Source organism: Podarcis liolepis (genome assembly GCF_965112155.1).
Source record: "Podarcis liolepis genome assembly, chromosome: 3".
Classification (NCBI taxonomy): Eukaryota; Metazoa; Chordata; class Lepidosauria; order Squamata; family Lacertidae; genus Podarcis; species Podarcis liolepis.
In genome coordinates this window covers 56972707-56989918 of record NC_139557.1, presented here as the reverse complement: position 1 = coordinate 56989918, position 17212 = coordinate 56972707, and the positions used below count along the sequence as shown (strand labels likewise).

The 17212-nt window shown below is 39.3% G+C and overlaps 1 protein-coding gene across 6 annotated transcripts in view; it reads left to right on the top strand.

The window, feature by feature from the left end:
- TBC1D32 (TBC1 domain family member 32) overlaps positions 1–17212 on the top strand; it is a 69267-nt gene that overhangs the window by 29035 nt on the left and 23020 nt on the right. For all 6 annotated transcript variants that reach the window (XR_014524759.1, XR_014524760.1, XM_083497747.1 and 3 more), the window contains 8 exons: positions 93–180; positions 1113–1231; positions 2842–2958; positions 5842–5930; positions 12247–12369; positions 13229–13337; positions 13706–13799; positions 16571–16696. Coding sequence is in view for 4 of the 6 variants with exons in the window: in XM_083497747.1 (XP_083353873.1) it covers positions 93–180; positions 1113–1231; positions 2842–2958; positions 5842–5930; positions 12247–12369; positions 13229–13337; positions 13706–13799; positions 16571–16696 (865 nt within the window). In the remaining 2 variants the exon portion in view is untranslated. The remainder of the gene's footprint in view (positions 1–92; positions 181–1112; positions 1232–2841; positions 2959–5841; positions 5931–12246; positions 12370–13228; positions 13338–13705; positions 13800–16570; positions 16697–17212) is intronic.

Genomic DNA, 17212 nt, shown 5'->3' with positions numbered 1-17212 from the left:
TATTCTTATCTTGTATAAGCCATGATCCTCCTGTATATCTAAGGTGTTTGAGCCCTTGAAATTTATGGTTTGTTATAATTTGTTTGTGCTAGGTCTGTGGATTTGAAAAGTTTGGCTATGGAGCAATTGTATCGCAAGTAGCTGCAACAGCTGCAGGTGCTGTAGCTCTACAGAGTTCAGGTAACTTTTTGTATAGATTATCATGAATAAATCTTGGTAATTAAGGCTGCAATCCTAATCCCAATTCCCGGAGAGCAAGCACCATTGAATTCAGTAGGACTTAACTCCTATTGACATGGTTAGAATTGTGTCTATAGCTTTGACTTTTGTCAGCAAGCATCAGAGCAAATAATTTATTTTATTCTATCATCCTGTCTTTATGTTTCTGTATGGGACAGTTCAGACAGAATGCCAAACCATGGTTTTGCATTATATATTTGAAAATCTGTTTCTTCTCCATCCTCCACTTTGCAGATGCCTCCCTCCTTTGCTAGTCTGGATAAAAGGCAATCCATGGTTTTCCAGAAGCCATGATTTTTCACAAGGGAAGGAGGGAGAGGAGCATGCAAGCCCAAAGATGCTGCCATGCTTGGTCATGTAATGTCAGATCATGATGTGGGATTCAACTAAATTGCTGTGTATGTGGGATTAAGGCTTCAACGGGGCTTCCTAAACCTGCCCTGGAGGATTGGGGAAACCCTCAGAACAGGTTTAGAGGGCTTTGGGGTTGGAGAGGTGGGAAAGTCCCATTGCATGAGCAGGCCTTGTTTCCCATGTGCACACCCCAGTGCTACATGGAATTCCACCCACTGAGGCCCTGAGTGTTCCAGAGCAAAGTCCATGTGGAACCAAACAGAGCCCCCACCTGAAATGTGGAGGTGGCTGCACCAACTGTTCCTATTATGATGTGAAACAGTACAGATTAAGAGATCGTATTAGAAATTGTGCATGTTATGAAAGAGGATAGTTTCATTTGTGAAGAGCTGCGGTAGCATTATCAGCTTAACCCTTATGGAAAGTGTTCTCAGTGTGGTTCCTGTCTAATAACGTTTGCTAGGACCTCTGCTATAAAATATGACAGAGTCCTTGTGAATAAAATACTTTCTTCTTAGGATTTATAAAAGCACTTGTTACCGAATTGTGGGGTGTTCTAGAGTGTGGAAGAGATGATGTCCGAGTAACTCATCCCAGATCAACACCAGTTGATCCCATTGATCGGAGCTGTCAGAAGGTGGTTTGAATTTTCTTTTGCACATTAATATGTGAATATAGTTTTTATCTGAAGCAGAATGTTTTCCTTGGGATATTCCTTAAGTTGCTTGTAGCTTTCAGGTTGTAAATTATGTATTATGCTAAGGTAGAGTATTGGGGAAACAATAAAAGAATAGCATGAGATTGCCGTACCATGCTCTGATATGTTTTTTATTGAGGATGTGTTCTTGATAAACTTGCTAATAAGGATAGAGACTGACTCCACAATTCAAAAAGAAAAAGAAGTGCTAACTTTGTTTAGTGTTAATATTTTGGAAGTTTAGTAGCTTAAAGAAGAGGAGCAAAATCAGTTTGAGAAGAGTTACGTATAATCGCATCAGAATTCAGTGAATATGTTTCAATCAATCAGTTTTATTATCTCGGCCAGAGGCCATAATACAGAACATAATTACTAACAACTACAAATAAAGACAATTATCCAGAATAAAACAGTACCCATATAAAAGTCACAATCCACACTTCTTGCAAATAATCACCACAACATAATTCTTTGGTAGAATTTAAACTAGCGTATCTTGAGAAATAAAAACTAAGTGACTGTTCCTACTTCATAATGTAGTTGCTGTTCCTTTGGGAAGCACCCTAGACTGCCTGTATTTTATTGTACAATCTTTTTTTCTATCTCTGTGTAATGCAGCAATATCACTCTTCAGTGATCTTACCGGTTGAGCATAGCCATGTATATTTTAAATATACATTATTCAGGCTGAGGGAGAAACTGCTATACATAGAGCTCATCCTATTTGCTCTCAGCAGCCTAGTCTATGAATGGCCATGCCTATCCTAAAGCAGGGGATTATCCAGCCTGCTGCAACGGTCTAATTGGAAAATAACGGCTGTGCTATCCTAACTCTTGTCAGTACAAGGAGATACTGTACTGGAAGGTAGTGTCCCTGTAGTTAGACTTGTATTACCTTGGTCTGCCCTCCAGGTTTAAAGTGCAAATGTAGTCTGGGCTTCACTGAAGGAGATTCTAGATAAAGGCAGCAGTGTTTGGATTTGTGGCAGCCCTCAATGCTATTTGTTTCCTTATACCTGGATTCAACCTTGCTTGATCTGCCATTTTCCCACCCCTGCTCCTATAAAGGCTAAGCCAACTGGTATTGCTTTAATGTCTGTGATTTGCAGTGGGCGTTCATTCCAGCTGTTTGCATTAGATTTCCTTTCCGCCTTCTTTTCCACAGTAGGCGCTCTGCAAATGTCTTTAATTACCTTTAAATAGCCCTGCTCTGCCTGGGATGCAAACTTACCTTTCCATTCTGTTCAGCGCTACAGCTTGAAAACACCCACACTGATAGGAGTTGGTCCAATAAAAGGTCACTCTTTATATATCATATTTGTGAAAACCAAAGTAATACTAACGGCTTTTGTAACAGGCTTTAGATTTATTTATTTATTTTGACAATTTGTATAACTCAGTGACAGTAGCCACTAAGCAGTGTACAGAAGACTTGATACAATAAGACTAAAAATGTGTTAAAACTATAAAATCAGAATTCATTTAGAACGCCTGCTTGAATGAAATGCCAGTAATCATTTTGTTTACTGTGTCACCATTTCCTGCTTTAGTCTTTTCTAGCTCTGATAAACTTGTTATCCTACCCTGCTGTTTACGAACTGATAGGTGATCAAGCGATACCTAATAAACCAGAATATTCTCTCCGTGAAGTTCCTACAGATATTATAGTAAGTAGCTTGGCTTTCAATCCTTTTTGAAAAGCTCTTTTGAATGGTTATATTGCTCTGATTGAAACAAGCTCTTTTTGCAAATGGATTTAATGTTTTCTTATTGCTTTAACTTTATAATTTTGTATCTCCTTTTGACAAACATATGATGAGTGGTTTACAAATCTGTTCAATAAAAATAAGAAGCTTCATATGGGTTTGGTGTTCTATTGCTGCTTAGGTTCTGAGTACATTTTCAGCATTTCTTTCTTGCATGCAGCATGAGGGCAGTATATGCACAGTGTCCTCAGTGTGAATCTATTTTTCCTACAGTCATAGGAAAATGTAATACTTAAATAATAATCTGCAGATGCTGCTTTCTCTTGTCTAAAGACAAATCTCTTCTTTCAAGTGTAAGCAATGGATTTGATTATAATAAAATTATTCTTTATATCATATAAAATCTGTAGATGTATAAAAATCTTTTGCATAGCTAAAGAAATATAGATATATTTAATTATAACCAATGTCAAAGTAGAACAAGAGCCACAATTTTGGCACCTGTCTGTGCCAGCCTGCCTAGCAGCACCTCTTATGGTTCTTGAGAAAGGGTTCAGTAAGATTTCTTCAAAAATCCACGATGCACGAGACACGCTTTGCTCATCCTGTTCCGGTTGTGTTTGCATTGGTTCGGCCTTTCCTCATGCCCCCTCAGACATGCCCACGTTTCATTGGATGCCAGGATTGGACACCCAGCCTCCTACTCTGAGCAGAGGAGAGGTGCAAAGAGCTTTCCTTTGTGAGTTGAGTGTGGTGGTGACTGATGCACATGCCTTTTCTTCATTGATAAGGAAGGGTTGAATACTTTCCTGCTCTTTTAGACATGGCAACCATTTTTGTGTTATGCCATGCCCTTGTGGCAGCCATTTAGTGACTGGCATTCAAGCCCTTCCTCAAAATTGCATATGCACCACTGCCTCAAAAAGGTTGAAGTTCCCTGAACTGGAATGTGATTTTCCTTTTCTTGGTCTTTTACCCATGGCCCACTTGGGAGATCCAGGGTAGAGACATTACTGTGTTTGGTGTTGCTGTGCTTTATGCCATCCCTGACTGTAATTTAACCATAAAGGTACCTGTGACCTTTCTTTTTTGAGGGCAGTTCCTGAATCTTGGGGATGGCTCTTCCCACTTCCAGTGATGCATCTGTGGGCTGTGTGGTCAACCAGATGTCTGCTTGTGTTGCCATCACTGTTGATGACCTTGGTGTAAATGGTTCTTTTTGGATTTCTTCATTCTGTTGCTCTTCCTTTAGACCGGAACACTTATCTTGGTGATAAGTTATCTTGGTTGATCCAGTTGCATTGGGTTGTTTCATGACAGTTTATCCTTCTATCCCTCTGTAGTAGGACTAGATCAGTTCTATGTGACTATAGCTGATTTGTTTTAAGTAACATAACAAATATCTAAACAATGTAAAATAATAAACAAAAGCAAATCTTATACAAAACAAGAATCCATCAAAATACATCAATGTAATACAACAGCAAAATACAGCAAGAGAATGCAACAGAATTGCAATATTATCTTTAAAATGCACACACGCGCACACACACACACCAATATTGCAGAAAAGTATCCTTATAATGAATAATACAAATCAGGAATTCAAGAACCATACTTGGATACTGCTCATTCAGCCATCACACTTTCTTTGCATACATTATACCACTACATCCACTCAATTCTTACTTCAGCTGAACACTATAAACATTTAACAACCAAAAATCATGTACTGTACAAATCTAACTGGTGAAAAGCCAGTCACCTGCCCTGCTCTCCATAGATGGTAAGGGAGGAAGTAGATACAGCTATGTGTGCTTTGTAACCCTGCTCTGTGCCCAGAACCTAGCCTGCTACTCTCTGGTGCAGTGAAGGGCATTACTCTGTCATCATGTTGAAATAAAATTCTACTGCCAGTCTCACCATGTAATATGCTATCTTGTCTTTTGTCTCAGGTAGCACAATGTCTATGATCTCCCCTGCTACTATGGCAAGCACACTATGCCTCTCATTTAAGGAAGGGTTGTTGCTCAGTTGCATCTGCTTTCCATATGGAAGGCCCCATGTTCAATTCCTGGTATCTCCATGTGGGGCTGGGAAGGACTCCTGCTTGAAACCGGGAGAGCTGCTGCTAGTCAGTGCAGACAGTACTGAGCTATATGGACCAATGATCTGACTTGAAATAAAGAGTATAGTGTCAAATCCCCTTCGGCTATTCACATTTATTCTGAGGTTTTGGGAAAGAAACTAGAAACCTTACTCTTGGCTGCTACAGCTGGGCAAAAGTGTTTTTGCTCAGTGTAGACGGAGTTGGTTAGCTGTTTGAGGTGTCAAAGTACTTTGGATGTAAGAGCAAATCAAAAGATGTTGCCAAATCTCTATTCTTGGCGGATTACTTACACTCTCACATTAGCAAGGTTGTATAAATTTACTTGTTTAAGGAAGTAAACTTCCAATTAGGAACAGTTTTCCTTTATAGGAATGCTATTCTATACTTATTCACTGTGTTTTCCCCAGATGTACACATAGATTTTAAAAATAAATGCACTGGGTATTAAATGCATGTAGAGTATCTGATAATGACTATTTTTATGATTCTGTTTTCACTTGAGTCAGAGAAACTGACTGGAATGAAATGGGGAAAATACTTACTTTTTAAACACAAGAACAGTTTGCTGAATTGCTTCTTGCCAGTTTAAGAGCTATTTGTGAGGAAATGTAACAACCAAATCATATACTTGTCCATATACTTTAAAAATGTGGCTTAATGAAAATGGTTGAGTAATAATGTTGTCTGCTCAAAGTGCTCGTCACATATTAATAAAATTGATGCTTATATTTCAGGATATCGTTGACAGGCTTATAATTGTGAACACAGAAGCTAAAATTCATTCATTGTTCAATTATGAGCAGTCTCATATCTTTGGCCTGAGGTAAGATACTAAATTTTCTGATTCACTTAAGGTAAAATAATCAGCTAGTTTCTTCTGTTCTGCAGTGCTGACTTGGTAAAATGCTTATGAATCTGGCCTATATGAGGGTAGAGGTATCTGTGAGTGAAATATACAGGTTGAGTGCTGTATGGCAATGAAGACCAACATACAGTCAGGGAAATTAGACTATGCACAAAGGAAGTATTTCCCCTAGACAACTTGTATTGTACCCAAGTTCATATGAGGCTTAGAGAAAATCCTCTCAACGCAAATCTTTGGTGTGTTCCCCCCCCCCATTATATTGTTTATCATAGGTTGCTTTGGGGGTTGGAACCCTTAGCTTCTTGGGATGCAGTCTACAATTTTTGCTGTGCTGACACAATAGAAAGAACTTAGGCACTTAAACCGTTACTCCTTGCTGTCTCTTGTTGGATGAGGAAAGAAATAGGATGCTGAAATTTTAATCAAGAGCTGCAGTGGTTTTGACTGATGTTTTGTAGCTAATTGGCTGTATACAGTCTTGGATCTTTGAATGTCAGGGGTTTCCTGTGCCTGGTTTGATGAGCACAACCTTTCTGTTACTTATTTTATTTTATTTAAAAAGCATTTATATACTACCGTATTTTTCGCTCTATAGGACGCACTTTTCCCCCTCCAAAAATGAAGGGGAAATGTGTGTGCGTCCCATGGAGCGAATGCAGGCTTTCGCTGAAGCCTGGAGAACGAGAGGGGTCGGTGCGCACTGACCCCTCTCGCTCTCCAGGCTTCAGGAAGCTATCCGCAAGCCTTCGGAGCGCGGCGGGAGTTCCCGGGCTTCGGGCAGTTATTCGCAGCGCTTGCTGCCACTCCCGGACCTGTTCTGGGGGCTGGGGTCGGGGGAAGCTCGGGCTCCCCTCGCCTCAGCCCCGCGGCTAAAAACGAAGCCGCGCACAGCCTCTCCCGGCTGGAGAGGTTGTGCGTGGCTAAAGAGGAAGCCAAGACAGCCAGCGGGATGGATCCCGCTGGCTGTCTTGCCTTCTTTGCTCTTTGGGCTGGGGGGGGGGGAATATTTTCCACCCCTTTATTTCCCCCCCCAAAAGTAGGTGCACCCTATGGGCCGGTGCGCCCTATAGAGCGAAAAATACGGCATTTAACGTTACAAAAATCTCTAAGCAGTGTATAGTGTAACAAACAAAGAGTAGATTATTAAACCAAAAAGCACAACCTAAACCAGTAAAACAGCAATATAAAAAAGCATAACAGTGAGAAAAAAAATTCCTGAAGATTTAAACATGTAAAACAGGGTCCAGTCTTACAGGTTAGTGGAAGAGAAGTTTTCACATCTGAAGCAACTGATGATTGCGTGCTTCATGTATGGCAAAGGGAAGGGCAAGTAGGACCGTGAAAAGAGGACATGCCCAGGAATTCCCAGACATATGGCAACCCTATTCACCCTTCCATTGCAGCTTCCAGCACACACCCTGAAAACTGGCTTCAGAGGGTTGGGGGCCCCTCCAGAGCAATGTGAAATGTGGCATGGAGAAGAGGGAATAGGCAAAAATGGGTTCCTCCTCCTTTTCAGTTAGTGGGGGTTTCCAGTGGACCAAAGGCCCTTTTGGGGGCTCACAGACACCAGCTGCGTAATAAATGACAACAACAATAGCAATGATGATAATGATGATGATGATGATGATGATATAATAATAATAATAATAATAATAATAATAATAATAATAATAATAATAATAATAATAATAATAATAATAATAAAATAATAATAATATATTGGACCAGGCAATCTTTCAGATAACCTGGTCCCAAGTTGTTCAGGGCTTTATATATGTTAACAAGTTGATCAGCAGAAGGATGCTTCAGGAGTTACTATCTTTTCCTAGCACAGAATGAAGAAGTTTATTCCTGCTCAGTTCACTTGCTTTTACCACTTTCTGTAGGTCAATTTCTTTCACTTCTGTGTGAAGTGAAAGTGTGATTCCTAGCTGCTGTAATTTTAGACTGGTGCCATGTGCTGTGCTATTCTGGTCCTCCGTCTGTCCCCAATATCTCTGTATTTCTTCTGCCTCAGATTGGAAGGTGTTGTTAGTATGTGGCAGACCCTGTTCCCTGTTCCTGACAAATTTCCTTTGCTGAAGTAGATCAGCTTCGGTAGAGCTTGTTTGACAGTTGTGAGTTTACATCTAACGCAGCAACGTGTCAGAGGGAGGAGGACTCATTGGAGGGCCAGATCCACATATTAGAGCTGTTTCCCACCATATCTCAACCCATGTCTAAAACAATGCTAACACAATTATTTTATGTAAAATAATTATAGGAAAGAGACTGCCAAATCCAGTGTCAGTTCTAACATCTCTCTACATTATAGCAATGAAATTTACTATGCTAAAGCAGTGGAACAATACTATATGCTGAAGCATTTATCATAGATTATTGCAATTTGCGTTCTAAAATTTATACCTCATCTGTCAACATCATAGCTTACAAAAAGGGTTTAAAACAATTTAAAGCATAATGAAATTGCAATAAAACCACCACAAAAACAGAGACAGTAGGCCACTGCAATGATGGTCAGCTGTTGTTGGACTTCTGGTCCTATAATCCCTGACTATTGGCTATATTGACTGGGGTTGCTGGGATTTGGAGTTCAGCAGCTTCTGGAGGGCTAAAGATTCTGTGTCCCTAGTCTAGCTGCTCTAACATATTTATCACAATAAAACTGTCTCAAATAGGAAGTGAATGTTGCTATATCTTATTAGAGAGTATTTACAGTCCTGTGGTTTGTTTTTCTTTTTTTTGCAGTAGGATTTTTTAATAGGTTTCACATTAATACAAGTGAAAGAATTCCTTATGGTCTTAATCTCAGTGGTCCACAACCAAGTCATCAGATGGATATTGCAAAACATTGATATCCCTCAAGTCTGGTGAAAGGCAGGCACCCTTTTGAGTTTTCTTAAACAATTCTCAGAAACAATTTTCCCAGGGGAAAGCCTTCACTGCTTGCTTCCCTTTCTCCTAAACTTATCATTGTCTGTTGGGGAGGCCTGTATGCTGGGGAATCTGAGAAATGAAGTTCCCAATGGATCTTGGCTTAAAAGGCAGCAGTTTCCCAAGCTCCCTAGCTGCAGTTAATTAACACTCAGGAGAATGTGTAGCTTTCCCCTAAAGAAACTAGCTCATCGTGTTCTCAAGAAAATATGTGCAAGCAGTTGTCATTAGGTTATGTGCCTGTCCTTCTTTCTGAACATATAATGAGAAGCCTCAGGTTAATTTTAGCTTTTTATTTGTACCTGAAGTGCCACAAGATTTTCCATTAGTGCATCAAGAGTTTAAATTGGATTCTCTACTTTGAAGATACATTATCTGGATTAAAACCTTTATTCTCTTCCAGTAATCTTAGTACCTGTCAACTCTAGTTTTTAATAACGTTATTTTGGTTCATTTCCTGTATTAGATGTTTCATAGTTGCTCATGCTCTCAGGAGAAGCACAGGGAAGCAGCTCTGTACTCGCCTTTCTTTGCAGATCCAGAACAGGGGGGTGGGTAGAATCAGGCTCACAAACCACAACCACTTCCTCTTAGATTTTGAGAAGACTGAGGTCCAAACTACTTATAGCATTATCATATAATTTGTCTTTGTAGACCAGTTCTTTCTCACAGAATCCCTGATCCAAATTGGGAAGCTGGTTTGATAGGAAGGTGAGCCTGCTGCTGTAGTCCCTGTCTAGTTTGCACACAAACTTTGCTTGGGAATATGCTTCTGTCAGCCAAAACTTAGTTAATTTTCAATCAGTGTATTACCTATAGGTTTTTTTAAAAAAAACATTTACTGCAAATTATACAGGGTATTGCAGTCATTCTAATTTTTGTTTTGGAAAACAAAACAGATTGTATTTTCCTCCAGTTTCGCTACTGGAATTGTAATTATGTTGTGTAAACAATCTTTAACAATAGTTTTAGGGAACTGTATCTTTTAAACGAATGTACCGTGTTCTACAGAATCTGAGTATTGTCAATGGAGGAGGATAAATTAACATGTCATATATTAATGAGGGGGTGGGAATCCCTGTTTTGTTATATATTCACATCTGGTCTGTTTCCAGTGGTATTAAAACCTGACTGCAGGTACAGGAAACAAATAATTAAATAAAACATTCATGTCACAATCTGTACATACGCACATCAATTTGCATTTGTTTTTAAATTTCAAGCAACACTTGAAATCTTGAAAAGCAAGATTAACAGAAGTTAACAGGGAAAAAATGGAAAGACCTAAAATAGCATGGCTAGCAGAACAAGTACAGTAAATGGAAATAGTTCCTTTGAACTGCATTAGATTTGCAATATGAAACCGCCATTACTGATATCAGATGCAGAACAGAGGGCTAAAGAATAGTGTCACGTTTTCCATACCTTTTGAAACAACTAGGGAACATTGGCTATGAGCACAAAAGAGCAATCAGGGCTTTTAGTCCTAGACCAAGGGATAAAGTGGTGACCAGTTTCACAAGTTATATAAAAGATGTGCATCTGTTACGACCTCATGAAAGTGCAGTATAATTAATGCAAAGGCATTTAGTGTGGGTAACTTGGATGGAAAATGGTCTGGATTAGTGGGTTAAAATATTCTAGTTTTAATATCAATGGGTGCTTTTGTTTCCTTTGTTTGCTAGTAATATTCAAATTAAACTGTCAAAGACATGCCATGCAGAAAAGGGCATTTGTGTATGAAAAATTATTTTGATATCACACTGATTTTCTGAATGCATCATAATGTTTCTCCCCACACTGATTACTCATAAGTAATTCATAATAATCTTTTCATACTAAAAATGTTTTAGAATGACATGATCATCAGTAATGAAAATATGAATGCTTCTCTTTTGTCCTATAAATCTTTATGAAAGCATTAAATGTCTCAGTATTGATTTTATTAATCTCTCTGTATCACTTCTTGAAATATACTAACGAATGAATGCTTGTCCTGAAGATTATGGAGAATAATTTTATGAATAAAACATTCAAGCAAATGAATAGGCTTTTGAAACTAAAAATAGTTATTACTACATTGCCTCTAGTAGCTTTGTTTTTCAGCAGCCGAATGAGAAAGAAGGCTGGGTCCACTGCAATATTATATTTGGCTCTTCTTCCACCTGTTCATGAAATGAAACATCTGGGCTACACTGCATGGATGAGATAAATTTGGACAAACCAGCCATGTAAAATTCAGTGCAATTTTGCACATGTCTACTTAGGACTAAGTCATATCGCCTACTCCCATGTAAATGGGTATAGGATCACAACACTGGGAAGGCAATTTTCTTTCATAAAGGGACCAAAGGTGGTTTCCATGCTAGCTTGCTTGCATTGTTGCCATCCTTGCTTCATTCCCTTTTTTTCAGAGAAAATGGGTGGCATTGTTGAGATGTTGTTACTTCCTTACTTTGTGCGCTCCCTTTTCTGGCAAAATTTCTGCTGATTTTTTTGGTATATAAATTAAAACACAACTGGAGGACACAGCCTGTCTGGTGTGGACATCCCAAAGGGTATTCAGCACTCCTGTACTTTTAGATACAAGCTTCCTAGTTTCAGGTTTTTGTTTTGCTTCTTTCTGTTTTGTGTAGCAGTGGGCTCACTGATGTATAGCCTGTACAGTGGTACCTCTGGTTGCAGACAGGATCCGTTCTGGAGCTCCGGTTGGATCCCGAGGTTTCCGCAACCGGAGGGACCGCTTCTGCACATGTGCGCCTGGCAAAAACCCAGAAATATACCTCCGGGTTTGCTGCTTACGTATCCCAAAGTTTACGTAACCAGAGGGACATGTAAGCTGAGGTATGACTGTAAATTGTTTCTAGAAAGCCTTTCTACATTGTTCCCTATCAGTTTCTGTTACTATTGCAGAAAGGAGCTTTGTATAGTAAAACGTTGTTGTATAAAAAATAGAAGAAAAAAATAAAAGGAAGCACTGGTAATTAAAGCCCCTTCTCCCTGGAACAAAACTGGCAATAAGAAATTGACAGTCAGTTTAGCAGTATTCAACAAGAAGCAATAAAAAGGCAGTGTGCACATGCAAGAATATAATAGAAATACCTTGACTGTAGATAACAGTGTTGTTTCAAATGGTGTTCTAGGATAGGTCAGTGGTATTCTACATGCAAACCATATGCTGTGTCCCAGGTTCCTAATTCTGCTTTGTATTACAGCAGTTTTTCTTTTTTTAAAAAAAGAACTCACTCAACTCCAAAATATTTAAACTTGTGTAGTGCTGCTCTGCATTTCCCATAACTTGTAATGTTCTGATATTTCAAAATATTACATCCTGCAGGTTATTAAATGTGCTCTGCTGTGATCTAGATACACTTCTACTTTTAGAATCTCAGTATAAGGTATCAGAAGTGCTCTTAGATGCCCAAAGAGAAAATACCATCTACATTTCTGAAACTTCTAGGTAAGGAATATTCATTTAAAAAATGTATCACCCCACTCTATAGTTCTGTGTAATCTTTACTTGGAGCTTTTCACATAAACCCATAGCCTTACCCTCCAAAAGAAAAATATCAGTGGAGGAGGCAGATCTGCTAATAATAATAATAATAATAATAATAATAATAATAAAATTAATGTATGGCTTCATTGAGTTAAGGAATTTGGCATGAGACTCTCTTTTTTCATTTGTTGGAGGTACAAAAATTATGGTATTGAAAGCATGAAAATGGGTTGTGTTTATTGTCCTCATTGTTGTGCCACTTGAACTGTTCTTGGAAGTTTTGCCTGATGACTGCATATCGTTCTTTACTACTTGGCTGCATACAGCCACTAGGAAGCATGCATGAAGGGGTACAACCAACATGAGGCAGAATGAACATCCCTGATGTATTCACAACCTTTATTGACCTCGCAAGGATGGGAATAATTTGTAAGCTTGCTACTCCTTTGAAGTAACTATTCGTTAACCACAACCCATTTTTGGCTTCTGTGTTGTAATTTGATCTTGGGAAGTGCTGATATATTACCTCAAAAACCATTAGGGCTGGTCAGTGCACCATAAATAAATACTGAATGCCATAAAAAGAGCAGTTTGTATTATATTCTGGTCAGAAAAGACTAAGCAAAGCACACATAGTGCATTCCCTTCTACCTCTGAATTCCCCTGAATCCAGTGCCAGGATTTTGTTACCTTGTTCAAAACTGCAATTCAGTGTCCATGCTAACAACCGGGCTTGAAATACTTTCTCAGTAATCTAGCTCTTGAGAATCATGAGACTCATGGCAATTTCCACATGCAATTCAATTTTGTTTTGTTGCAGAGACTTTATAATTGATGGCCTATCAGTAGAGAGAAACCATATTCTTGTTAGAATAAATCATGTTGGTGGACCAACGGAACGGATCTTGCCTCCAAGAATATTGCATAAGGTTGTAAACGGGCTTTTCAGTTTTCTTCACATTTAGCCTCTCTGGAGATAAGTGCTGCAGACTGAGATTTATTTATTATTTCTACCATTTATTTAGAGCTGATTCTTCCATTGAACCTCTGCTGACTAACTGCGGCTACTGCCCTTTGAGTGGGCTTAAAAGAGTTGTTCTGTGTAATCATCCTGACTCATTACACTGATAGCATTAAAGTACAGTGTCAAGTGCACTGTGTTTTATATGTAGGTAATGCATGAAATATCTGAAGATTACCTGTAAGTACAGAGTGCAGAGTCTTCAAACGACAGAATGAAATAGACAAACCATCAGTAAGTTATAACATCACTTTATTATTGGTGGTTCTCCCTTAGGGTGATGATCCATATCCTTGGCCCATGTTTTCGTCATATCCTTTACCAACATGCTATCTTGCTGAATTTCCAAGAAAAACTGACACAAGGCAAGGTATAATATGTTAGTTTACTGGAGTGATGTATGTAAAAAGCACAAATATGTATTTTAGATTAATTTATGGTTATGTCTTAGTCTGTGCATAAATCTTGTTTTGTTTTGAGGAACCTTTTTGAAAGGCTCACGAGGGTAAAGAATATGAGATGAACATATCTGTATGGCAGCTGGAGTTTACCATATTCCTTTGTGATAGTTTTTTTCTTATTTGTATCTCTTGGTTTTCTGTTTGCATTGCTTGGTTTGTATTTTATCATTGAGATGCAATGTGGATCTGTATTTATTCACATTTGAATCATAAGGTGTTGTCACAGAGAGGGTAGCTCCAAGCAAAATCCCTTGTGAAAGAGAGAACACAGTAGGTGCAGATATTTATGTCCAGGCAAACAGTACAATAACTGCATGCATTTCAAACACTTAAGGCTCTTTAGAGGATAAAATAAAAATCTTCGTGGAGCTTAACTCTACAAATCAAGGAATTTTACCGAATGTACCCCATGTCCCATAGGCAGCATTTATTCCCCAAAGAAGAGTCTTACGCATTCAAAACCTGCCGGGATTGCATGGTTTATCTGTGTCTACTGTGCTTTTCCCTTTCAATTCAAAGATGCACACATTATCCATTAGGCTTAACGTTTTTGTTAATATACATGTATATTACCAAGTGTTAAATTGAACACAGGATGACTACACTTGTTCCTTGAATTTAATACAAACACAGCAGGGTTTTTATAATAAAATCAACCAGATACTGGGACTCAATTCCTTTACGTATGAAAATCAAACCGAGGGAAAACAGAATATGGGAACAAATTACCGTATTTTTCGCCCTATAGGACGCACTTTTTCCCCTCCAAAAATGAAGGGGAAATGTGGGTGCGTCCTATGGGGCGAATGCAGGCTTTCACTGAAGCCTGGAGAGCGAGAGGGGTTGGTGCGCACCGACCCCTCTCGCTCTCCAGGCTTCAGGAGAGCCCCAGCGCCAGCCCCACAAGGTCGGGGGACAGAGGGAGGCGGAACGCCGCCATCCCGCTGTCTCCCGAAGTGGTTTGGAGGCTGACGGCGGGGAGAAGAGCGCTTCTCCCCGCTGCCTGCCCCACCACTCCGGGGACAGCAGGGAGGCGCAGCGCGTCTCCAGGCTGTCCCCGGACCTGATCTGAAGGTGGGAGATGGGGAGAAGAGCGCTTCTCCCCGCTGCCTGCCCCACAAGCGCCTGGGGGGGAAATAAAATTTTTTTTCTTTATTTCCCCCCCAAAAAACTTGATGCGTCCTATGGGCCGGTGCGTCCTATGGGGCGAAAAATACGGTAGTTTTCCCCTCCCACCCGATACCTATAAAGGAAACTCAGTTTTGTTCTAGAAAACCTTTCCCTACTCTAGTACTTTCTGCCTGGGGTTGAATCAGGGCTGTCAATATGAGGCAACTGCCTCAGGTGACAGTAGATTATAATCCTATACTTTGCTTAAGCAGCCACGTTTCTTGGTGTGGCCCTGAATTGAATCTTTCTCCTAACAGACACAGTCTTAAGTTTTCTAAGTTATTCTTGTTAAGTAGTTTCCAGTCTTCTACATTATTGCCACCTTTCATTCTCATAAAAGGAAAAGGCAATCATGTAGAGTCAAAAAGTGGGATCCTGAGAAGCATGATAAGACATATAGAATACCTTACACTTACAAATAGATATAAACAAAAGGTGTTGAAAGTAGGAAATGAATACCTATTCCTCCTTGGCAGTGGGAACAAGTCATGATCTTACAGGGAGAAAGGGCCAGAGGAGTTTCATCATCACCAACTATCTAATCTGCGTAAGAAGCTTCTTTTTCCCTGTGCCTGGCTACATGAAGTGAACATTAGATGAAGAACTAAATTAGGCTTGTGCCAGTGAGGGCCTTTGAGAAATGAAGCCTTTTGGTGTAATTACTTGGCATTTGAATGTGCATATGGAATAGATTGGAAGAATTGTACTAGTCAAACAGCTTTGTGAAATACTCTGGGTTGGTCAAATGAATTTCAGTGATGGGAAAACAATTTAAGTATAAATTATTAAAGTCCAAACACTATTTTAAAATGCATTTTATGCGGTGAAAGAAACAGAAAGCAAATATTTTCTATTTAATAAAAAAAGGCTAACGGCATTTGCAAGTGATGATTTCATTTAGGAAGTTGAATATTAACTAGGATACTAAAATGCTGAAATGAAGCAGGAATAATAAGTATCTTAAAGAACCAAAGTTTCTAAAGTCTGACTACAGAAATGTTTTATTGTGTATACTTAAAATGAATTTAGGCAATTTTAAAGCCTAGAAACAGGTACGATATTGCACAAACAAGAACTTGGTAGAGGATGATAGCAGGGAGAAATTATCTTGATCACTTTGATATTTACAATTAAGAAATTCACTGAAAGCTTCTTGGAGGCTCATAAAGAGCCATTTCTAAGCACCTGTTTGTAAAAAGCAGGACTTTTAATTTCAGGAAAATGCTGTTACTATGGTAATATTTAGTAATTCTAATACTGCATGAAGTTTAAATAGGCAGAGCAGCCAGGTGGGAGAGGAGTGCCTCCCAGCCCCCATCTGCTGTTTGAGCCAAGCAACTCACCTTCACAGTCCAGTCCTCTTATGACCTGTGAACATCTTTTTGTATTGCCTTGTATAGGAGCTTTATTGGTTTGAGGCAGACTTACTAAGTTCTTCACTGATTGCTGTGGTCATTTAGGCAAAAGTAAAACCATAGTTTTCATAGCAATATTTTCATCTTCGTTTTAGATGGCGATGCTAGCAAGCTTGCATGTGCTTTAAATAATCCAGAGAAACCGCTGGAATTGATTGAAAATATTCAAAGACAGTTTTGTGAAATCATGGAAAACAAACCTACTGTTATGAGTGGAACCAGTAAGTATAATTATTTTTAAAGGGAAACTGCTTATCCTTGCTACGTTATATTGATGATTCTTTATAGTGAGGTATGATTGAGGACTGTCAAAGGGGAAGACATGCCATTTAAACCAGTTTGTATTATATGTTGCTATGTCCTAAATTATGGTGCTGGAGGAGACTCTTGAGAGTCCCATAGGCTGCAAGAAGATCAAACCTATCCATTCTTAAGGAAATCAGCCCTGAGTGCTCACTGGAAGGACAGTTCGTGAAGCTGAGCCTCCAATACTTTGGCCACCTCATGAGAAGAGAAGACCCTGATGTTGGAAAAGATGGAGGGCACAAGGAGACGGGGACAACAGATGACGAGATGGTTGGATAGTGTTCTCGAAGCTACCAGCATGCTCTGGTCCATGGGGTCACGAAGAATCGGACACGACTAAATGATTAAACAACAACAAAATGTCCCAAATTGGTTGGAATATGCCTGTCTCAAGCGACAATTGAGGTGAAGTCAAACTGTTGCTGGGTTGT